The sequence below is a fragment of the Puma concolor genome, chromosome E4 (assembly GCF_028749965.1).
Source record: "Puma concolor isolate L17-30 chromosome E4, mPumCon1.1.hap2, whole genome shotgun sequence".
Lineage (NCBI taxonomy): Eukaryota > Metazoa > Chordata > Mammalia > Carnivora > Felidae > Puma > Puma concolor.
Genome location: NC_141683.1, coordinates 21,662,072 through 21,687,480, shown reverse-complemented (window position 1 = coordinate 21,687,480; position 25,409 = coordinate 21,662,072). Strand labels below are relative to the sequence as shown.

Here is a 25,409-nt window from a genome sequence, read left to right as displayed (position 1 = left end):
ACATAGTAAGGAGCTATCTGAATGTTTTTTCACTCTGATTAGAATGTAAGGTCCACTCATTTTTTTAAATAGTTAACGGCTAAATGACAGCACTGTAAAGACTATATATGACTGAGATGAAAAAATGCGTGGACCATGTATATCCTTTTTAGGAAATCAAAGAAGGGTAGAAATAGCAGTTGTTGGATAATTTCTCTAAAAGCCACATAGGTAAGTTGGAGCTTGTGCTGGGTTCTGAAATATGGGTTAAATTTGGATAGGTAGAAATGAATGTAGGAAGACGTAAATAGGAGGGAAGACAAGTTCTGTTGGTTTCATCAGCTGTGTTTAGATCAGGAAAGATTGGCCTTGCTACCCTAACTGGATTGGTTTCTTGATGTTCTGAGTTTATTTGGTTTCCTAGAATTCTCAACTGCAGAATTGCAGTAAATTCCTAAAAAATATATTAGAATGGAATTAAACATGTTTATTTAAAAAATTTTTTTAAAAATGTTTATTTATTTTTGAAAGAGAGAGAGAGAGAGCAAGCACAGGCAGGGGAGGGGCAGAGAGAGAGGGAGACACAGAATCTGAAGCAGGCTCCAGGCTCTGAGCTGTCAGCACAGAGCCTGACGTGGGGCTCTAACTCAAAAACTGTGAGATCACTATCTGAGCCAAAGTTGGATGCTCAACTGACTGAGCCACCCAGGTGCCTGAATTAGACATGTTTATTATGCTTATGTTAAGACTATATGAAATAAATTTTGAAAACTATTAGCTTTATTCATATTTTGGAGGGCATTGTCATCATTTAAAAGCTGCTTTTTAAACCATAAATTTATAATATTTTGCTTTTATATTTTATAGGTTATTAACAATGCTTGTGCTACCCAAGCTATAGTCAGTGTGTTACTGAACTGTACCCATCAAGATGTCCATTTAGGAGAGACATTGTCAGAGTTTAAAGAATTTTCACAAAGTTTTGATGCAGCTGTGAGTATAATCATATTATTCCTAAAATGCTCCATTTTTGATAGTTTGTGATAATTCTTTTTTTAATAGGCTACTTTAAAAATTATTTTAGATGAAAGGTTTGGCACTGAGCAATTCAGATGTGATTCGACAAGTACACAACAGTTTTGCCAGGTAAAGAGACTTTTTGTTAAATAAACACTTTCTTTCATGCTTGTCTGTGTCTCACTATTTTTTTCTTCACTGTAGACAGCAAATGTTTGAATTTGACGCAAAGACGTCCGCAAAAGAAGAAGATGCTTTTCATTTTGTCAGTTATGTTCCTGTAAACGGAAGATTGTATGAATTAGATGGATTAAGAGAAGGACCGATTGATTTAGGTACTCTGGTTCCTGTTCCTGGTATTTCACTTTTGACAAGGAAAAAAGATTGGGTATTCTCCTTCATTTTAACCACAGTACTGCTTAGATTTTGAAGGGGAAGGTAACTGTGAGGTAGTATAATGTCATCAAAGTCTTAAGTTTTTCATTACTTTATGAAGTTAAATAACACAGGAAGGACATGTTGCTGATCTCTACATTTTCTCTGTTGGCTTCTATCTGGTCACCCATTCTGTATTCCTTAGAGCCTATCAAATATAAAGGAAGTAAAAGATCAAACAGAACAGTCAGTTTTGCTATAAAACTGGTAGCTATGCTAAAACTTAAGATGAAAAAGAGGATTAAAACAACTGGATAAAATTGGTTTTGCATTATGTGTGAATTTCAGTTTTTAATTTATAGTTATTATGGTTGGGAGTCAGGATTATTTTGCTACTAGTACGATGATGATTTTTCTTTGCTCTCAGTTTTATCACTAAAATGGAGGTAGTTATTCTTATTTCACAAAGTTGTGAATTTTAATAGGATAACTTCCTGATTCGTGACTTTTTTGAACAGTTGTTCAGCACTTACTAAGTGACACAATAATGTGGTAATGCAAATTATATTAATGCTTTTTACCCTTACCATTACTAAGAAAATAAGAATTGAAGCTTAACATAGTTAAGCTTATAAGGATAGTTAATCCTAAAAGGATTTTTACCATCCTGAATTTGCCAAAATTTTTATAAAAAGATCTTTTAGACTAACTTTTGAAATAATTTTAATATTGATTTTATTTGATTTAATTGCTTTCAAATTTCTTTCTAGGTGCATGCAATCAAGATGACTGGATCAGCGCAGTGAGGCCAGTCATAGAAAAAAGGATACAAAAGTAAATGCTCAGCTAATCTTACTAGCATAGTATTCTGGGATTTAAACTTGTTTTTTCAACTTTTATTATTATTTTAGCAATGCTTGTTGAACATCTACTTTGGATTGGATTAATGTGTTCAGGAAGAAATCTCTAAATTCTACATAGTAATATGTCATCTTTATAAAAGTTAGACATGCAGATCTCCATTTAGATATTTTGTATAGTTTTGTAGAGTTTTGTTTTTAGGCATCTATTTTTTTTTATTAAATTAAAACTTTTATTTTGAGATAATTATATATTCATATTCAGTTATAACTATACTACAGAGAGATCCCATGCACCCTTAATCCGCAGTGGTAACATCTGGCAAAACTGTAGTCCAGTGTCAACAGCCAGAATATTGACATTGATATAGTCGAGGTATAGAATGATTTAATTACCACAAGGATTTCCTCTTTTAGAGCCACCGATGTTTCCCCCTGCTGCCACTCCTCCTGCCTCCTTAATCCCTAGTTTTATAATTTTTTGTCCGTTAAAGAATGTTGTATAATTGGAATCATACGATATATAAACTTTTTGGACTGGCTTCTTTCACTCAGCACAATTTTCTGAAGATTTATCCAGGTTGTTAAAAGTAGTTCAGTCTTTTCTCTTGATGGGTAATAGCTATGGTATGGATATACCTTTTTTTTTTTTTTTGGTCCATTTACCCATTGAAGGACATGTGGATTGCTTTCAGTTTTTGGCTATTATGAATAAAGCTGCAATAAACCTTTGTACAGATTTTTGTGTGAACATAAGTTCATTTCTGTGGGATAAATGCCCAAGAGTGCCATTGCTGAGTTGTAAATGCATGTTTAATTTTTTTTTTTTTTTAACATTTATTTATTTTTGAGACAGAGAGAGACAGAGCATGAACAGGGGAGGGGCAGAGAGAGAGGGAGACACAGAATCTAAAACAGGCTCCAGGCTCTGAGCTGTCAGCACAGAGCCTGACGCGGGGCTCGAACTCACCGACCGTGAGATCATGACCTGAGCCGAAGTCAGACGCCCAACCGACCAAGCCACCCAGGCGCCCCGCATGTTTAATTTTTTAAGAAACTGCCAAACTCTTTCCCAGAGTGGCTGTACCATTTTACATTCCCACCAGCAATGTATGAGTGATCCAGTTTCTCCGCATCCTTACTAGCATTTGGTTTTGTCAAAACTTTTTATTTTAGCTATTCTAGTAGGTGGATAGTGATGTTTCATTGTGGCTTTGATCTGCATTTCTCTAATGACTAATGATGTTGAAAATCTTTCCATGACTTTTGCCTATTTTGTAATTGGATTGTGTGTGTGTGTTTTTTTTTTTTTTTTGACTGTTGAGCCTTGAGGTTCTTTACATATTCTGGATAGTACTAGTCCTTCATCAGACACATTGCCTGCAAATATTCTCTCCTAGTATGTAACCTGTCCCCTAATTCTCCCACACAGTCTGTCACAGAGCAAAAGCTCTTAATCTCAGTGAAGTTTAATTTATGAATCTTTTCTACTATGAATTGTATTTTTGTTGTCAAGTCTAAGAATTCTTTGTCTAGCCATAGATCCTAAAGATTTTCTCTTGGTCTTTTTTTCTAAAAAGTTTATATTTTAACAGTTTACATTTAAGTCTGTGATCTACTTTGAGTTAATTTTTGTATATGTTGTAAAGTAAGTCTAAGTTCATTTTGTTGCCTGTACATGTCCAGTTGCTCTAGCACCATTTGTTGAAAAGGCTATCCTTCCTGTAGAAATTTGGGTAGAATTGTAAAAAACCAGTTTGAGTATATTTGTGTTGGGTATTTCTGGGTTCACTACTCTGTTCTGTTGACCTATTTGTCTGCTCTTTGCCAGTACTACACAGTCTTTTTTCACCTTTATTTTTAATTTTTTTGAATGTTTATTTTGAGAGAGGCAGAGGGAGTGCAAGCATGAGTGGGGGGGGGGCAGAGTGGGGGGGGTAGAGAGAGAATCCAGGCAGGCTCTGTGCAGAGCCTGTCTGACAGCACAGAGCCCAACATGGGGCTTGATCCCATGAACTGTGAGATCATGACCTGAGCCAGAATTAAGAGTTGGATGCTTAACTGACTAAGCCACCTACATGCCCCTGTACTACACAGTGTTGATTACTCTATAAAGTCTCAAAATCAGATAAACTGACATCTACAACTTTATTCTTTTTCTTCAAAATTGTTTCAGCTATTATAGTTCCTCTGTCTTCTCATATAAATTTTAGTATAATCTTGTTCATATCCATAAAAATTCTTGCTGGGATTTGGTTACGAATTGTGTCAAACATTTATATCCATTTGGGGAGAATTGGCATCTTTTCTATGATGAGTCTTCCAGTCTATGAACATGGTATGTCTCTCTATTAACTTTGATCTTCTCTAATTTATTTCATCAGCATTTTGTAGTTTTCAGCATACACATCCTGTACATGTTTTGTCAGATTTACAGCCAAGCATTTCTTAGTCTTTTGAGTGATTACAAATAATAGGATTTCTTTGATCATTGTTAATATGTAGAAACACAGTTGATTATTTTCTTTCTTTTTCTTGTATCCTTTGACCTTGCTGATCTTACCCACCAGCTTTAGAAGGTTTTTTTATGAGTTCCTTGGCATTTTCTACACAGATAATCATGCCATATGCAAATAAGGGCAGTTATGGATTTGTCTACTTTAAAAAAAATTTTTTTAAATGCTTATTTTTTTTGAGAGAAAGAGAGAGAGAGAGCGTGCACATATACACAAGCTGGGGAGGGACAGAGAGAGAGAGGAAATTCGAAGCTCAGTGCAGAGACTGACATGGGGCTCGATCTCACAGCCGTGAGATCATGACCTGAGCCAAATCAAGAGTCAGATCTTAACTGACTGAGCCATCCAGGTGCCCCAAGGATTTTATCAGCTTTATCAGTTTATCAGCTTTCCTTTACATATTTTGCAGGTCTGTTGTTTGGAGTTATAAACATTTGTTGCCATTTCTTCTTGGTGGATTGATCTTTTTATCATTACATAATGTCCCTTTTTAGTAATTTTCTTTGTTTTGAAATTTACTTTATCTCATAGTAATATAGCCAGTCTTGCTTTTTTATTTTTGATTAGTGTTTTCAGTCAAGTTGAGATTTTCATCATTTTTAATATGACAAGTGATTACAGATTGAAACCTGGACATTTGGGGTTTTATGTAATAAGTGTCTGGACTCTGTATAATAAAACTTCTTGTTAGGCTGGTTTATATGGGCACTGCTCTGGCAGGGTATATCAGGGATGCTACCTCATTACTGCAAGTGGGAGTAGAAATTCAGGTTCCTCACTGTCCCTCCATTGATACCTAAGGTGGGAGGGTTTCCTTGTTATGCTAGGCAGGGATGGGAGTTCAGGCCCCTAAAAGAGTATCTGCTGATACCACCCTGGCTGGGTTTGCCTTGTTACTGCTTGCTATGTGGCTTCACTGTCGCTAAAGTGGGGGAGGCTTCTTCACCACGGTATGGTAGTGACTTCCCACTTGGCTTCCCATTTGGTCTCCTCTGGACACTGCACATAGGTGTCATTACACCCACAGGGATGAAAGTCCTATCTCCCTGCTCAGCCTTTGCTGTTGATAGGGTTGGGGCCACAGTTTTTCCACTGTGTTTAGCTCTGGTAGAGTGGTTATTGTCTAAAGGTGTTCTGTCTCATGAATTGCCCCTTTCCGATTTGGATAAGAAAGAGCAGACTTTTTTTGGTACTTCTTTTTGGTCTGTGCCTGTTGGCATTTCTTGGTTGCTGGCTTCTTCAAGTCTAGGATATACGAAGACAAATGAGATAACTCAAGGAGTGTACCACTGTGTCATTTTTGGGTCCTAGTTCCCTAGCTTGCCTGCCTTCTCTCCACCTTTCAGAATTTTCATTTTTCCTTGCCTTAAAAAAAAAAAAAAATATATATATATATATATATATATGTATGTATATATATGTACATATATGTGTATATATGTATACATATATACATGTATATATTATGTCTAGTATTTTAGTTTGTTATTTTCTTAGTGGGAGGAATAGGGAAATGGAAGTTCCGTAGCAGTTTTATAAACAACATTTGTACGTAGTTCAAAGCACTATAGGTTATATTGGGCCATGTGCTTTCCAGTGGATAGAATTTTGTATGAGAAAATGTTAGAGGTGAATAATGCAAAGACAGGCTTACATTTTCTATATACATCTTGAATAAGCACCATTCATGTAATATTGGCAGTAATTTTTCTACTGTCAATCCCTATCATAAACAAGCTTATATCATTGTGATACTCTGGTATCAGAGTAGCGAAAATAGCATTCGGAAGTTTTACAACAGGATATAATCACATTAATAAAATACATAAATATTTCACAACTTATTTATAATGAAATATAAAGTATAAAGTGAAATTTAAAAATATATTAATTAAAAATAGCAACTATATAATGACTTAGAAAAAAGTGTAAGTTAGGAATGTGGTTAATTACCATAAAAATGCCAGTATAATTAATCTAACAAATGTGAGGTCTTAGTTTAGTTATTTTTTTCTGAGGTCAGAACATTTAAAAGTTTGTGATTAAATTTAGCCAGGTGTTTGTTGTTGTTGTTGTTTTTTTTTACTGCAGTTGTACCCTTTCATATATGAAAGCCTTTTTTAAATGTCTATTTTCATTGTTAGCCGTTGATAGATTTGTGTTTATCCTAGAGAGCCATAGGGTAATCACAATAGATTATTTTAATTGTAGTAGTGTTACAATTCTTTATTACATTATAAACTTTAACTTTTTTGTAGGTACAGTGAAGGTGAAATTCGATTTAACTTAATGGCCATTGTGTCTGACAGAAAAATGATATATGAACAGAAGATAGCAGAGTTACAAAGACAACTTGCTGAGGTTTGTGGCCATGTTTTAAATTTTTTTTTTGTTTGTTAAGCATTTATTTATTTTTGAGGGAGAGACAGAGCATGAGTGGGGGAGGGGCAGAGTGAGGGGGAGACAAAATCTGAAGCAGACTCCAGGCTCTGAGCTGTCAGCACAGAGGCTGATGCGGGGCTTGAACCCACGAACCATGAGATCATGACCTAAGCCGAAGTTGGAGGCTTAACCAACTGAGCCACCCAGGCACCCCTTCTGGCCATGTTTTTAAGTGCAAAGTTCTAGTTTAGTTATTTTAGGGAAAGTATTCTTTATCTCTCTTTCTTGCTCTACTTCCTTTGTTCTCTCTCTCTCTCTCTCTCTTTCCCTCCCTCCCTACCTCCTTCTCTTTCTTCATTCCTTCCTTCCTGATTTAATCAAGTGTCCTGAGTGGTGATTAAGAGAATACACTCTGGAGTCAGGTTGCCTAGATTCAGCTCCTGGCTTTGTCACTTAATGGATGCATGAATTGGAATATTTCTTTGTGCTTCAGTTTCTTAAGGTCAAATGAAAATAGTATTTACCTTATAAGGCTGTTGTGAGGATTAAATGAGATGATATATGTAAGCCACTTAAAACAAATATTAAATGGATATAAGTATTAGCAATTAACTAATTTCATTATATAATTAAGCAAGTTAGAATATATTTCTCAAAGAATTAATTGGGTACATTTAGATACATGTAATCTTTACTAGCCTATATGATTGATTATGTAGTAAATATGATTGGAGAAGATAATTAGTAATAGTACCTTTTTTACATTCTTTGATCCCATATTCTTAAGAACATATTTAAGCATATTTATTTTATAGCTGAACAAAAGATTATAGCAACACAGCATATTGCAGTATAGATTGTTTTTAGTTAAAAATGCATATGTGTTATTGTAGAACATAGAAATATGGATGGTACTACTTAGGGCTTTTGTCCTTTAATATTGCAGTTAGTAGGCTGGAATTCTGTCACCAATATTAAGAGTAAAATTTGGAAATAATTGTACTATGTATATAATTTTAAAATATTTTGGATTCAAGCCTCAATCATTAGGGTATGGTGTTTTTTTTTCTTTACCCTAAGGAGGAACCCATGGATACAGATCAGGGTAATAATATGTTAAGTGCTATTCAGTCAGAGGTTGCCAAAAATCAGATGCTTATTGAAGAAGAAGTACAGAAACTAAAAAGATATAAGGTATGTTTTCCTTTTATTTGTTCCTTTATTGTTTTAATATAGAGTAGTATATTTTAACATGAAAGTATATTGAATACTTGATTGTTTTCCCCCATCAATTACTAGTTTTCAGAATAATGAGTTGATTCCGTGGCACCCCACAAAGGGTAACTCGTGAGATTTCTTTCTTTTTAATTTTTTTTTGAAGTGTTGTTATGAACAGATTTTTAAACTGATTTGATGCTTCAGTTCACTGCAGTTATGGATGATCAGATTATTTCATCTTTGGCCATTAGGATCAACTTCAAGCTGTCTCCTAAGTTCTTTTGATGGGATTCTCTTCATCTCTGATAGTTTCCTTGCTTTCTAGCATGACTAGATGTTTCAGAATCACCTTGTAGATCTCCTGCTTCAGACTTGGATTAGCCATTTTTTCAAGAAACTCTGTGTCCTATTGTTGGGAAATGGTATTTAGAAACCACTCTTTGGGTACACAGTGATACCAATTGGTCATTATGTCTAGGCCTTTTCAGAGCTAAGAAATACATTTTTGTTTACTGCTTGTTTTAGTTTGAAGAGAAAATATAATGTGAATTCAGTATTCAAATTTAGAATTAAAGGACTTGGGGTGCCTGGTTTGCCCAGCTGGTAGAGCATGGGACTCTTGATCTCAGGGTCATGAGTTCAAGACCCATGTTGCATGTGGAGCCTACTTAAAAAAAAAGAAAGAATTAAATGGCTTTATACTTGAAATTAACTATTTGCATCTTCTCCCTCTCTCTTTTTTAAATGCTTATTTTGAGAGAGAGAGAGAGAGAGACAGAGACAGAGACAGAGAGAGAGAAAGCATGTGAGTACATACATGAGTAAGGGAGGGGCAGAGAGAGAATCCCAAGCAGGCTCCACGCTGTCAGCGCAGAGCCCTATGTGGGGCTCCATCCCGTGAATCCTGAGATCATGACCTGAGCCGAAATCAAGACTCGGGTGCTCAACTGACTGAGCCACCCAGGCACCTCACATTTCTCTCTCTTAAGCTGAAAATCTTGATTCCTAACAATATTAACGTAATTACTTATTTGCTTTATGCTGTATATATATAGTATATTCATGTATAAGCAAATAATTACTTGCTTTATGCTCTATATATATAACATGTGCATATATTTGTAAGTATATATAAGTGTATATATATAGAGGTACAGAAACAGCAATAGTAGTAAGTAGCATTAATAACAACTGAAAGTTTTTTCTTAGGATATATCCCATTTTGGATATATAATCAAACTACTATGTTTTTAAAGTTATTTCAGAAAATTTTCTCTTGGTGTGATTCTATCACCAGTTTGGTACACAGTTGGGTTCATTTATTTTATTTTCCTTTTTAATTTTTTAGGGTGTTAAAATTTTTTTTATTTAATTTTAATTATGGCAAACATTTATGTAATTGAAAGGCAAATATAAAGCAATGTGATCTTTAATAATGTCATTCTCCTTCATTTGCAATCTGATAAGCTTTTTTCAGAGACAGTAAAAAGTGTGAAGGGAGCTCTGAATTTTGTGTGAGTTTGGAAATGGTAGTTATATTATTTCTCATGTGTATCATAGTAGGAAAAGCATTGGTTTTCATTTGAATCTCACTTTGAAGGCAAGGATTGTCTTTTTTAAAATTTTTAATTGATCATCACAGTGTTAGCATAGTGCTTTGCATCATATTTAACAGTCTGCAAATAACTGTTAAATAAAATAAGTGAACCTGGAACTAGTAAGATTTCTTTAATTTTTTTTTCAACGTTTATTTATTTTTGGGACAGAGAGAGACAGAGCATGAACGGGGGAGGGGCAGAGAGAGAGGGAGACACAGAATCGGAAACAGGCTCCAGGCTCCGAGCCATCAGCCCAGAGCCTGACGCGGGGCTCAAACTCACGGACCGTGAGATCGTGACCTGGCTGAAGTCGGACGCTTAACCGACTGCGCCACCCAGGCGCCCCAAGATTTCTTTAGTTGGAGGGGCTGGCTCGAGTATTCCAGGCAGGAAAAAGGTGGGCCAAGTTCATGGAGACAGGGAGGTAAGGAATAAAAGCTTGAATGTTTATCTTCCATTTTATGTGGTACACAAAATAACTACCCACCACTTATGCATTCTTATGCAGGATTATTCCACAATTAACCAAGTTTTAATATTAGCCTAAAGTAAAACACACACTTGGTTTTCAGAATCTCTACCTGCTACACTGTTGGAGAATGCTTTGTTCCAAAAGGTAAAAATGATTCTCCTACTGATATAAAATGAGCATATGTTAAGATTTTATTAAATTCATTATTTAATTTGAGGAACCTGTAAGATGTCACAGCTAGTTCAAGTGAGAAGTCAAGAAGCTCAAGTTTATCTGAAGGAATATTGAAATGAATTTACTAAAGATGGAAACTTTTCTCTACGGGAGAAGGGAAATAAATTGCTAGACAGAATATTTAATAGCTTAATGGCAGTGAAAAACTTGAATTGGGTAACTTGGGAGAGGTGTCCTAGACAATGCATAGTTTTCCTTTGAAGTACAGGTCTTTCCCTATAGTCCACCCTATTTTGATTAAAAGTACTTCAGAGAAAAATTATTCTTGATCACAGAATAAAGCTGCTTTCATTAGGCTTTCCTGATTATTTGCATAGTTAATAGTAGCAAATAGCAAGTTAATTTACCACGTGCGCCTTCTTAAGTTTGCTTTCGTAAGTTAAGTTTTCATAAATAATTTTAGACTTTTAAAAGCCTCTGCTATTTGCTAAGCCAAGGGTGGGAAACCATAACCCAAGAAACTCCTCGTATTTTTTATTGTATTAGTCTTTATTCTCAGTGGGGATATAATCTCATTATTTCTAATATTTTTTTCTCATGAGAATGGAAGATTTTTTTCCCATTTCTATTGAGTAGGTTGCAAAAATTACAATATTAGGAACTTAGTAGAAATGTAAAGTTAGTGTGTTTTGATATTTGTTTTACTTTCAGATCGAAAATATCAGAAGGAAGCATAATTATCTGCCTTTCATTATGGAATTATTAAAGACTTTAGCAGAACACCAGCAGTTAATACCACTAGTAGAAAAGGTAAGTTACTGGTGAATACTTATTAGATTTAGATTCCCCCAAAACAGTGTATTGGTTTTTTTTTTTTTTTGGCTTGAGTAGAGGTGAAATTTGTTGAAGGATTTTTATTTTATTTTTTTGGCTTTCTCCTATTGTTTTATATTCTAGATAAGCATTAATTCAACCTGATATTGTAAAATAAAAATAAGGAATTGGCCTACTGCTTAGCCTTCCAGAATCCTTAGTGTTACGAACTCAGAATGTACCTAATATATTAGAATAAAATTTAAAACATTTTCCTTTCTTTAAGCTGAAAGCAACATTAAAAAAATATATATATATATTTTTTTTTATTAAATTTGCTTATTAAAAACAAATTTGTTTATAAATTTTGTTTATTAAATTTGTTTATTAAAAACATTTTTAATGTTTATTTATTTTTGAGAGAGAAAGACAGCGTGTGAGCAGGCGAGGGACAGAGAGAGAGGGAGACACAGAATCTGAAGCAGGCTCCAGGCTCTGAGCTTGTCAGCAGAGCCTGACTCAGGGCTTGAACTCATGAACTGCAAGGTCATGACCTGAGCTGAAGTTGGACGCTTAACTGACTGAGCCACCCAGGTGCCTCTGAAAGCAAATTTTTAGTGTTAATAATTGAGATAATAGATTCTTTGTTCTTTAGTTTAAGAAAAATTTGAATTATCGTAGAATTTAAAACTAGAATGGACATTGAAGGGGGAAAAAATAACCATAGACTAGACTAAGAAATAGGTTTTTTGTATTCATTCCTAAGCTAGTATTCTTTCCGCTGAAGAAAAACTAACAAAGGTTTGTGAAAAATTCTGATTTCTAAGATTTTTATCTTCAGAACAAGGCACTTAAATATTTATTGAATAAATGCAATGCAATTAAATTGTTTTTAAGTTTATACTGTAAATCAGTGTTTCTAAAAGTGACCATCACTGGATACTCTTTAAAATACATGTTACCTGGCCCCTCCCCAGATATTCTGATATAGGGGAAGAAATCTTTAATTAGAGTTACCCCAGGTGACTCTAATGCAGCTTGTTTGTGTACCACGTTTTGAGAAACACTTTGAGAAGACAGTACTAGGCAAATAACATTTTGGATCATTAACTTAAGAGCAGAGCACATGGTAGGTATGTGTTTCTTATTAATTTTAAAGTATGAAGCAAAGAGGGGCGCCTGAGTGGCTCAAGTTGGTTGAGCGTCCAACTTCGGCTCAGGTCATGATCTCACGGTTTGTGAGTTTGAGCCGCGCATCAGGCTCTGTGCTGACAGCTCAGAGCCTGGAGCCTGTTTCAGATTCTGTGTCTCCTTCTCTCTGCCCCTTCCCCGCTCATGCTGTATCTCTCTCTGTCTCTCAAAAATGAATAAACGTTTAAAAAAAAAAAATTGGAGTATGAAGCAAAGATACATTTCAACCCAGCTTTTTTATATCATCATAAATTTTAAATTTTAAACGATACGAAGTGAAAGTTACGGTTTTTGTGTATACCTATTACCCAGATCCTGAAACGTGTGCTTCTGCTTTTAGCACTAAATACACAAATTATTGCAGAAAACTGCTAAGTCTTCCCCTTTTTAAAAAAATGTTTATTGGGGCGCCTGGGTGGCTTGGTCGGTGAAGCGTCCGACTTCGGCTCAGGTCATGATCTCACGGTCCATGGGTTCGAGCCCCGCGTCGGGCTCTGTGCTGATCGCTCAGAGCCTGGAGCCTGTTTTGGATTCTGTGTCTCCCTCTCTCTCTGCCCCTCCTCTGTTCATGCTATATCTCTCTCTGTCTCAAAAATAAATAAACGTTAAAAAATAAAAATTAAAAAAAATGTTTATTTATTTATTTTGAGAGAGAGAGAGGGAGAGGGAATCCCAAGCAGGCTCTGCACTGTCAGCACAGAGCCCATTTCGGGGCTCAATCTCAGGAACCATGAGTTCATGATCTGAGCCAAAACCAAGAGTCGGATACTTAATCGACTGAGCCACCACCTAGGGCGCCCTCAATCTTCTCTTTTCCATATAGGTTTTCTATTCATGTATCCCAGGGTATTAAAGCTATAAAAGTGTAAGATGGGAAACTGATTTTTAGATTTTCAGATTAACAATTAGGATTCTGTGAGTCTCCGAAGTACCTCCATAGTGTGTTCTTTGCATGCAACACTATGAAATATTTCACTATTAAAAATATTAAAATATTAATATGTAGGCTGTTATGTTAAATCATGTTACATCAGATTCTAAATATACATAAGTGTTATTAAAGGCCAGACAAATGTTTATTAGGGAAATTTAATATGTATGTATTTTGCTTCAAAATTGATCTGTGAATAAACTTTTTGGTGCAAATTAGGAAAACGACCATTCTTGTTTGATTTTAATGACCGTATATCCCCAGAGTTTTTTGAAAGTGTAGTTGGAACAGCTTTTCAGCTTTTCCATTGGAACTGTAATTTCTGAGTTGACGTTAGTTTGGACACAGGGTGGCAGTATGAGCGTCTGGTGTTGGTGGAACACCAGCTCAGTGTGTTCTTGTGTTTGCATCTGTTTTTTTGAGGGGGTAGTTATTGATCTTCTACCTCTTGCCTCTTTCTTCCAACTGTTTTTTGATTAATAATATTGCATAAGCAATATTGAGGTTACATTTATTCTTCGTGTATATGCAATATCTGTTATCCCCTAAGGAATTCCCCTAAAGGAATATATCCTTTAAGGAGTATTCCCTAAAGGAATTCAGATGCATTACTTGATAAAAATTTTTGAAATTTTAAAATCATTCATCATTCATCTAGTTGCAGCTTTATTCCTGGACCTCTCTTAAAGTCTAGAGATGTCTTCCCTTTTAAGCAATTCATGATATAGTTGGGGCAAGGAATAAACAACTATAGTATCGTGTTGAATAGAATTGTTCTGATAGGTGCCAGGATAAATTCATGCTGAAGATCAGGAGGGAGCACAGCGGGGCTCCTAAATAGCTATGCCCCTTGAAGTTTCACATCCACAAAATTTTAAATCTGTAGTTAGAATCAAATGTTTATTGTCTACCAATAAGTCCGCTTCCTTAAGCACAAATATATTTTGTTCATCTTATTTGGAAAAAGGAGTTATTGTATCATATTGAATATCACTTTCTGCTAATGTTACAAATGAAAGAATAAAGATGAGATTTTATAATTATATACAAGGGCTTTAATAGTGATAAATGCTTAATGGTAATACTTCTAAGAAAAATTACATGTAGAATTCAGAAATGGATAAGTTGAAGTTAACTAAGAAATTAGTAAGTTGAAATGCTCCTCCCCTCCCCCCCAAACCCCCATGCCAAGGGAAAGTAGAATAAAGGAACAAAGCATAAAAGGGGTAGAAGGAACCAAACAGGAAAGATGAGACTACTCTCGGCAGTGATGCTGAATGCCAAACCTGTCCAGGATCAGATCTCAGAGTAACTGAGACAGTTGCTTATAGCCTGTGATGGCATGAAAGTGTTTGGATTTGGAAATCTTTTTGTTTTACAGAATAATAAAGAAAAGATCAAGACTTTGTTCCAAGGGCATATGGCTATAATGAATTAGGTTAAGGTCTTGGCTTTTAAGTACTTTTGTTACATAAGGCTTCTACTCTTATCTGAGGTGTTGAATATACATTACATAAACACTGCTTAGGATGTAACCTAAAAATACATAGCTATAAAACTTATTTAACTTCTTCTTAATTTTATCTGAATTATATATTTTAATAATTATATGGACACACTCTGCATTATGTCTTTGCTCATTTAATTATGTTATAAAGTTTATGTCATAAACCAGTAAATTTATTTTTGTTAATCCAACTAAACATTCTGTATATTCAGGGGTCAATAAGGAAAAAATATGTATTTTAATTTCAAATTATATCTGAAGTTGAATTGTATTTTCATTATTTGGAAACAGAATTTCTGTTGTAAAAATTGTATACATATCAAATTACAAGTTATGCCTGTTAACTAAAAATGTTCATGCAAGCAGTTTTATTTTACATTTTATTTATTTTTGAGAGAGAGGGAGACAGAGCACAAGAGGGGGAGAAGCAGAGAGAGAGGGAGACATAGAATCTGAAGCAGGGTCCAGGCTCTGAGCTGTCAGCACAGAGCCCGATGTGGAGCTTGAACTCAGAAACCGTGAAATCATGACCTGACCTGAAGTCGGACACTTAACTGACAGAGCCACCCAGGCACCCCAGCAGTTTTATTTTATATGATACACATAACATATTTCCTCTTTTTTTTTTTTTAATTTTTTATTTATTTAAAAATTTTTTTTTTTTTTTTAACGTTTATTTATTTTTGAGACAGACAGAGACAGAGCATGAACGGGGAAGGGGCAGAGAGAGAGGGAGACAAAGAATCGGAAGCAGGCTCCAGGCTCTGAGCCATCAGCTCAGAGCCCGACGCGGGGCTCGAACTCACAGACCGTGAGATCGTGACCTGAGCTGAAGTCCGAGGCTTAACCGACTGAGCCACCCAGGCGCCCCAACATATTTCCTCTTAATATTCTAAGTCATAGCACTCTATTTTATCATAATAAAATACACTATTTGTATAATAATTATACTGCCTAATGCATTATAATTTTTTAAAATGCTTATTGATTTTTGAGAGAGAGAGAGAGAGAGAGAGAGAGAGAGAGAAACAGTGTGAGCAGGGGAGGGGTAGAGAGAGAGGGAGACACAGAATATGAAGCAGGCTCCAGACTCTGAGCTGTCAGCACAGAGCCCCGTCGTGGGGCTCAAACTCATAAACTGTGTGAGATCATGACCTGAACCCAAGTCGGACACTTAACCTATTGAGCCACAAGGGCACCCCTACCTAATGAATTATAAAAAAGATTGTAATTGTCCTAATTACCCTATTTTTAAATCTAAGGATGTTTTTTTCTTAGTTGTATAATAGCAAAACTCTATTCCTTTCTGATTCAAGTGGCATAGTGGAAAGACTATTATATTCTAGTACTCTGAATTATTCTCAAAGTATCATTTGAGGACCAGCAGAATTGGTATCATATGAGAATTTGTTAGAAACTTAGAACCTCAGTTATTTTTTTGAATCAGTTTGTATTATAACAGGGACCCCAGGTTATTGGTATGTACATTGAAAAGCACTGCTCTAGAACAGGTGTCTTTGACCTCTCGAGGTTTTATTTTCTTCTAGCTGTGTGACTTAGGTCAAGTTTGTTATCTGTAAGCTCTGTCTTATTCATCTGCTGAAAATAAAATAGAATTACTGGGTTCAAGCTATATAATTGTTATGAGGATAAATGAAATAAAGTGTGAGAGCATTTTTTGGGTTGTATAAATAAAGTTTATCAATACTACAGATACATAATCCCTTAGTGAGATGTTAAACTCATTTGTTCAAATATGCAGAAACTAATGTAAGATTTTTCTTTTACTCAATTTGAATGAGAAATGGACACATATGTAAATATATTGTTTTGAAATATTTATGAGTGAGTATGATTTTATGGAATTAGTAATTATGTATTTTTAGATCATTATAATAATACATTTTAACTTCAGATAGGAAAGAACTACAAACCAAACATGATCCTTTTTTACTGAGGGTAAAGCATAACTATAATTTGTCTGCAGTAGTTTGTTGTAATTCTCGAGTTATAAAAGATAATGCTCTAGAAATCTTAAAAGTGATGCGTTTCAATCTTTTGAACTTAAGGATACCCTCTTACACAAATTTTAATGTGACCTAAAATGGACTTTTAAGATTTTATAGAATACAATCTTTAACTTCTAGGCAAAAGAAAAACAGAATGCAAAGAAAGCGCAGGAAACCAAATGAAGAAGATGCTTTGGGATGTGTCCACATTTCTGCTTCTGCACTTATTTTCATGGAAACCATTAAGTATAAAGAACTTTGAGCAACATCCTAATTGACTCAATGCACGTTTGGCGTAGTACCAGTCTGTCTTGTCTTTAATGCATGGATTCCTTCCCTACCTGCATCATGTGCATGTGGTGCATATTAAATAAAAGTGATGTTGAGAGTGCTTGCCCAAATCCCATTATTTGACATTGGATCTGAGAACTTCTGTTGGTTCTCTGGATATATACTATCACAATGAACCTAGAAATTGCACAAATGATATTCTCTACCTGTAATTGTTAAAATTAATCTTAGTTCAGTTACAAGCTTAAAATTTATGAATGTCAGATCTTGATTAAACTGGATCTCTTGTTTTCTCTTCATCATGAAAAGAAAATTGGTATATGTCTTTGATATCTAAACATTTTGAGGATTTTAAAGCTGAATTTTATCTTGAGAAAGTATGGTTTTAATGCAGACCATTTGAAAAAGACAAAAGTATAGTTTTTAGTGATTTTCATTGCTGCCAGTAGAAAAAGTAATAAACGTCCAAATTATTTTAGCAGACTTTCTTTAAGTGTTTGGGGTTATTTATTTATGTATTATAGAATTATTTTAGGAAGGTGTGAGTATTATTCTTCAAAACAGAATTTCAGATTAAGAACAAATGATAAATTTTCAAGACTTTCGGTGTTGCTCTCAGTTTGGCAACATTTTTCAAACTGCTAAGCTGTATGTATCTATAAGAAAATCAGAGGTTTGACAATTCAGGCTATCTGCTTTTTAAAAAAATATGATGTCATGGTGGAGGATCCTTCTATGGCAATTTGAATGAAATTGGTGTAGCCAGTAGTTACCAAGAACCATGTATAGTTAGCTGACAATGGATTTTTTAAAATTGCTTTTGGGATTTGCTTTGTTTTTGATTCTATGAAATAATTGTATTCTTGCTCCTAATCTTTTCCAAGTTAAACTTTAAAGGAGATTTTATAAAACTTCTTTTTATAAAGGCAATTATCTACTTTTTTTTTTTTCTAGATACGTTTCTGAAATTGATACATGACTTTTTAACATTTTATTATGGAAAAGTTTAAACATATGTAGGGGGACTGTGTATTCATCTTCTAGCTTCAAACACATGAGTTTTTTAAGGATTGTTTTAAAACTTAACTACATTGTGGTATTATTAAAAAACTAATGTGAGAAAATCTGGTGGGAAATTGAGTAGAAAAGTTAATGAATATTTTTCATACATAATTTCAGTTGAAGGTAATAAAGAAGAATTTGTAGTTTCTCATTTGTTTGTGGGTAAATGTATTTTGCTCTGGATACAATAGTAATTACGGAGTGTTTTCAAAACCATGATACAATTTTTAAAAATGATTTCATAAGGATTATTTTAGGCTCGTCTTGAGATCATTCAATTATTTCAACTTAATTTATATATCCTGGTTTTTTTGTATTTAAGATATTTTAAGTAATCTCTACACCCAATGTGGGGCTTGAACTCATAACCCCAAGATCAAAAGTCGCATGCTCTCCTGACTGAGCCAGCCAGGTGCCCTTATATATCCTGTTTTATAGAAGCCCAAATTTTGTAAAGCAATACAAGGAATATTGTAGTCAGTAGTATCCATTAATCAAGACAGTGTGATTCTAGCATAAAGATTAACAGTTAAATCAGTGGAATACAAGAGAGAGCCTATAAACAAATCCACATTTATATGGTTACTTGATTTTTGACAAAGGTAGCAAAGCAATCTGACAGACAAGGAAAGTCTTTTCAATAGATGAGGCCAAAACAGCTAAACATCCATGTGGAAAAAAATGAACCAAGACGCCCCTCCCCCATTCTTCACAAAAATGAATTTGAGATGGATCATAGGCCTTCGTGTACTAGTTAAAATACAAAGGTTTTTAGGGGTAAACATGGGTGAATATATCTTTGTGACTTGAGGATAGCCACAGGTTTCTTAGGTCACAGAAAACAATAACCATAAAAGATCCAAAATCAGTGTTTATAGGAATTAAAAACTTGTCATTGAAAGATGCTTTTAACAAGAGTGACTAGTATCAAATGATATTTAAAAATAGCTTTATAAAACTGTGTTAATAGGTATAAGGATATTTTCTTATTAATCTAATTCTAATAAAATTCTTTGATAGGAACTTCCATAGCTTAAGAACGATTTATTTTATCTGCTTCTTTGATGACTGTAAATGCTTTGTGATCTGATCCTTCATGGTAATGTCTGCCAGTGAATAAAGAAATATGACTTGCCTTTGTCTGGGTCTTAAGTCATGAAGCTGGTGAGTAGAGAAAATGGACAAATAAAGAGCAATCCAGAAATATATAAATGTTACTTAATGTGGAAAAAAATTTTTTAAAAAGTATTTAAAGTCTTCTTTGTTCATTTCACTTTTGCCCTTTCTTTTCTAAAATCTCATTTAATGCTTCAGTAGGTGAAAGCACTTCCATTCTGTTGTGTGCCTTTTAAAATAGCTAGCCAACTGTAAGCAATATACTTTTGCTATTATAAACAAAGAAAGCTTGCCAACAGCTGCGGTACTGGGTAGTCTCACCTCATATGTTTAGTTCCCAAGATAGCTGCCCTTTTTCTAGCAGAGAGCAGTCAGCTTGACTGTGCCACTAGAATAGACAAATATTTGTTCTGAGATCATGAACCATTGGGACTTGCTCCCCTCTTTAGACCATGATCCATACTTCAGTGTGTATATGGTGTTACATGCAGATTAATAACTTTAGTTAACCTAGTTGCCTAAAACATTTCAAGATGTGTTCAGAAATTACTCCGTTTTTTTCCTTCTCTACAAGAAGATTTTGTGCCTTTTGAGGAAAAACAATGGCTTTTAAGGTTTTTCCTTTAAAAAAAATTCAAGAAAGATAAGCAAAAATACAATTTAAATCACCCATAGTTCTACCATCAGGGATGCCTACATTGACATTTTAGTGTGATCCTTTTTCCCCATATGTGTGCATGTTTTTGTGTGTTAGTCTTGCATGTCCTCCCTGTATTCCAAAATAGATTGATGTCGTATAAATTATTTTTATTTTTTTAACTTAAATTTTAGCCAACATGCCAGTACAATATGTGTTTCAGGAGTAGAGTTCAGTATAAATTATTTTTAGAGCAGATGATATGCAGTTTATCATTTTTGTATCACAACTTACTTGCAGGAAACAGGCCACTCCAGCTATTTGAAGAGGAATGGGGAGTATACTGGGAATTTTGAAACTACTTAGTTTCTTATAAAGTCATTGGAAGGTATGGAGGAACAGGCTCAAGTTTGGGTCTCCAGAAAGGACTCCTAGCAAAACATCTATTCCTCGCCCATATCGGGGGAACTGCTGCATCCGCAGCAGTCCAGGGGGTTCACGATTGGAGTCGCTGATGATAGGACGTGCTGTGGGAGCTGTGGTCCGGCAATGAGGAATGTGGTGCAGCTGTGTGTTGTCACCGAGTGACTAGACACTGGAACTGGAGAAAAATTCAACCTCTCCACGGCTAAGGATGCCACTCAGAATAGGTAAAGCACCAGGTCGGATGGCCTCTGCCTTACTTTTAACTTTCTGCAAGGGAATCTAGGAAATTAGTTTTTAGCTCTCCAGGCTCTGCAGAGTAGGAAGGCATTCTAGGAGGAGGCTGGTAAATCCACTAAAACACACATTATTACATTCTTATACAGTAACAATTTTTCTTTTTACTGAAGTGAGATGTTTATTTTGGAGAAATGAGAAAATGTTAAGAAAAAAATGGTGAAAATCAAAGTCTAATCCTGTTACCCAGAGATAATCAGCACTATTACACTCACATGTGTAATAATACTTTATTTTTATGAAAGCAGGATTACAATTAAATATTTCATTGCATGCTTTTCTCCCCACAAACCTTTCATGTTGAAAAGTAATGCTTGTATTACATCTTTTTAAAATAGCTGCTTAGTATTCCATTATGTAGGTATGCTATATTTAACAGGCTTGCAGTAGTGTGGGGTAAAGCATAGAAATAAAATGGGCAAACTGGATAGTTTGATTTTGGGGGGAGGAATTTAGTTTTTAAACTGATATGAATTCCTAGATCAGTCAAACATGCAGGTTCTTCAGTTTGTTCTTTTCCTTAGCTCGTGGGTAATTGGCCTAAATCTAGTGACTGATAGGTGACGGATTCACCACTTCTAGCATACTAGTACTTCTTTTTATTTTTGACTTGATTATATTAATGTCTTGAGAACTTTCTTTGATAATGTATTCAACATATATCTGAGTTGTTCTAGATGCTGAAGATGTATTGGCGAACAAGATCAAGCCCCTGCCCTTGTGGTGAGACAGGTAATAGGCAAGCCTACTACTACAGGTAGTAGTAAGAACTATAAGAAAAAAAAAAAAACCCTGTAAAAACTAAAAAACTATAAAAAAAGACAAAAAAAACCCCAAAACTGTAAATAAAGCAGCTCAAAAGAATGGAGGGAGCTGAGGTTTAATGGGATGGCCGTGGAAAATGCCTTTGAAGAGATGACATTTAAACAGAGATCTAAATGAAGAGCATTTTCTCTGTAGTACTGACTCAGCACTATGAAAGAGGATTTCATACAACCAACATGCAATAATTTTGAATATTAATTTTTAATAATGTGTGATAGTTAACTGGTTTATAAAAGTTGATTTGTGATGATTGATTTGATTTTCAATATGAAAATAGGTTGAATAAAAATTGCATATAGAAAAGGCTAGGACCACTGGCCTATGTGCTTTTTTAGGCTATCCAGATATTCCCCATAATAAACTTATGTGACACTTTCTTGTAGCATTGTAGTATAATATTACATAAGCCATAAAACCAGTGGGAAAAGTCTCATGCAAGTGTATTTTAAAAACAATTTGATATATACCATGGTTAAAGAAGTAAACATGAAAACTAAAACACTGAAGTTTTTAGAAAAAATATGGGGTAATATTTTATTTGGGGATAGAGAAAAGCTTCCTAAGCAAGAAATAAAACATAAAATCCAGAAGAGAAATACTTGACTGTATAGAAGTTTCTATACACAAAAACTTAAAAGCCAGACAATAAAATTTCATCATAACAAGATGTAAGATATATATTAGAAATATAATTAATACCTAATATACAGAGAGCTTTCACCACCCCCCCCACTCAAAAAAAGGGAAGGAAAGGTAACTCAGGAGAAAAATTGGCAAGTGATATGAACAGGCAATTCATAGAAAACATTAAAATGGCTAGAGGCAATATAAAAGATGGTAAATCTTTTGTGATCAAGTGATCAAGAAAATGCAAATCAAAATATTAAAGGGATGCCTTTTTCCTGTCGGATTATCAAGAAGTTAGAGTGATTGTAAACTCCCACTTTACAGGGTGGGTATAAATAGGCAGGCTCATGAACCAGTTGGTGGAAGTCTTTTTGAAAAGCAGTTTAACTGGTTGCCTGGCTGGTTCAGTCAGTTAAGCATCCGACTCTTGATTTTGGCTCAGGTCATATCTTATAGTTTCATGAGTTTAAGCCCCGCATCAGGCTCAGTGTAGGCAGCATGGAGCCTGCTTGGGATTCTCTGTCTCCCTCTCTTTCTGCCACTTCCCCAAGTGCAGTGCTGTCTCTGTCCCTCTCAAAATAAATAAATAGAACTTTAAAAAAATTAAAAAAAACAGTTCAGCAATTCTCACCTTTAGATGGTACATATCCTTACAGTAATTTCACTTGCATTCACTTGTATTCGCAGAACTATATAAACTATATATAAAGACATATATTTATAAACTATATACAGACGTGTAAGAAAATTCATCATAGGATTATTCTTGATACAAATAATTAGAGACAACCTAAAAGCATAGCAAAAAGGAATGGGAGGATAAGTTATAGTATGTTGTTGGAATACTATGCAAATCACTGAAGATAATGAGATAAATTTCTATGTGTTAACATGGAAGGACGTCTGATATATTTTTGAGGAAAATGGAAGTTGCACTATAGTGGTATAGTATAAATCCATTTTCATTTTCTGAAGAAAAACCTTAAATGTGTATACGTAAGAACAGAAAAATTTTTGAGAGTATCACACCAGATTCTCAACAGTTACTGGCCCAGGGAAGTGGAAGGTTGAAGTGGGGAATTTTTCATTTTAGATTTATAGGGTCCTGAGATGATTGAAATGTTTCCTACCAGAATATATTACTTTTGTATTCTAAACAATAAGTAAATAAACCATATCAGTAAGCTAGCCAATTATTCTTGTGACAAAAGTATTGCTGTAATTTCTTTTAATAAGATGTCCCTAAAATGCAGTTAAACATGAACAAAACATAAATAAATGCAGTATATATATATGTATATGTACATACACATTTGAGCAATACATTTATTGTATAATCTGAGGCATACCTATAATGTCTTCCTAACAATAATAATACTGATGATTACAGGGTACTCCCCACTGGTAGCCATTCTCCTAGCATTTTATTTTTTTAATTATTATTTTTTTTAGTTTCAAGTTTTTATTTAAATTCCAGTTATTAACATATAGTGTAATATTAGTTCAGGAGCAGAATTTAGTGGCTCATCAGTTACATGTAACACCCAGTGCTCATCACAAGTGCCCTCCTTAATCCCCATCATCCGTTTAACCCATCCCCTGCCCACCTCCCCGCTATCAACCCTCAGTTCTATAGTCAAGCCTCTTAGGGTTTGCCTCCCTCTTTTTTTCCCTTCCTCTATTTTCATTTGTTTCTTTCCCTTAAATTCCACATATGAAGGAAATCATATAGTGTTTGTCTTTCCCTAGCTGATTCATTTCACTTAGTATAATACTCTCTAGCTCCATCCCTAGCATTTTGTTTTATTTTTTAATTTAAATCCAAGTTAGTAAACATATAATGTAGTAATGGTTTTAGGAGTAGAATTTAGTGATTGATCACTTATACATAACACCCAGTGCCTAGCATTTTAAATATTTTACTTTGTTCATTTTATTTGTTTATTATTTATTTATTTATTTATTTATTTATTTATTTAGAGTCAAACCGTCTATAACTGGGCTACTTAAAGTGTAGTTCTTAGACCAGCAATGTCAGCATCACCTGGGAACTTGTTGGAAATGCAGAATTCCAGGCGAATGGAATTAGAATCTGCACTTTAACAAGACGCCCAGTTAATTTCTGTGCTCATTCAAACTTAAGCACAGCCTCATTGGTTATTTTTATATTTGTGGAAATGTTTTCATAATCAGTGGGCAGTGTGCTATATTTTCTGCAGTTAAGAACTTGATTTTATTGATTTTAGGATATTTGCAGTTTCAGTAGCAAAATTCAAAAGCATAATGGATTAGAAAATTGATTAGAAATAAAATGCAAGCGGTGCCTGACTGTCTCAGTCAGTGGAGCATGTGACTCTTGATCTCAGGGTTGTAAGTTTGAGCCCCACATTGAGTGCAGAGATTACTTAAGACTCAAATCTTTAAAAAGGGGGGGGGGAGAACCTGCCTGGCTCATTTGGTAGACAACATGATTCTTTAAATTTCCCTTAATGTTTATTTTTGAGAACCAGAGAGAGCGCAAGCGGGGTTAGGGGGAGACACAGAATCCAAAGCAGGCTCCAGGTTCTGAGCTGTGAGCACAGAGCCTGCCATGGGGCTCAAACCCACGAACTGTGAGATCTTGACCTGAGCCAAAGTCAGATGCTCAACTGACAAAGCCACCCAGTTGCCCTGAGTTTATGACTCTTAATCTCAGGGTCATGAATTCAAGCCCCATATTGGGTGTGGAGCCTACTTAAGTAAAAAAAAAAAAGAAAAAAAAAAAAAGAAGGAAAATGCAAAACCATTCACAATGTGCCAGGTACTGTTCTAAGTATTTTTACATATGGTGTAATTCTCATAAGCTGTGAAGTAGATCCTGTTACCCTCATTTTTCATATGAGGACACTAAAGCACTAAAACAGGAAGTAATTTTACTCAAGTTCACACAACTTGTAAGCAGTAAACCTAGGATTCAAACTCAACTAACTGGCTCCTGAGCCCTTTCTCCCTCCCTCCCTTTCTTCCTCCCTACCTTCCCTCCTCCTTTCCTTCTTCTCTCCCTTCCTCTCTCTCCCTATCATCCCCCTTTACCCTACCCTGCCTCCCTG

The 25,409-nt window shown here is 34.8% G+C and overlaps 1 protein-coding gene across 2 annotated transcripts in view; it reads left to right on the top strand.

Annotated features, from left to right (window-relative positions):
* The window catches only part of UCHL5 (ubiquitin C-terminal hydrolase L5), a 41,745-nt gene extending 22,215 nt beyond the window's left edge, over positions 1-19,530 (top strand). The window contains exons 4-11 of one of the 2 annotated variants that reach the window (XM_025927772.2): positions 847-972; positions 1,064-1,125; positions 1,201-1,331; positions 2,142-2,205; positions 7,006-7,108; positions 8,213-8,323; positions 11,303-11,401; positions 17,181-19,530. In XM_025927772.2, coding sequence (XP_025783557.1) covers positions 847-972; positions 1,064-1,125; positions 1,201-1,331; positions 2,142-2,205; positions 7,006-7,108; positions 8,213-8,323; positions 11,303-11,401; positions 17,181-17,225 — 741 coding nt within the window. In that variant the 3' untranslated portion in view covers positions 17,226-19,530. Of the gene's footprint in view, positions 1-846; positions 973-1,063; positions 1,126-1,200; positions 1,332-2,141; positions 2,206-7,005; positions 7,109-8,209; positions 8,324-11,302; positions 11,402-17,180 lie in introns of both variants that reach the window. The other variant, XM_025927771.2, reaches the window with a different exon arrangement.
* Positions 19,531-25,409: the final 5,879 nt, after the last annotated feature.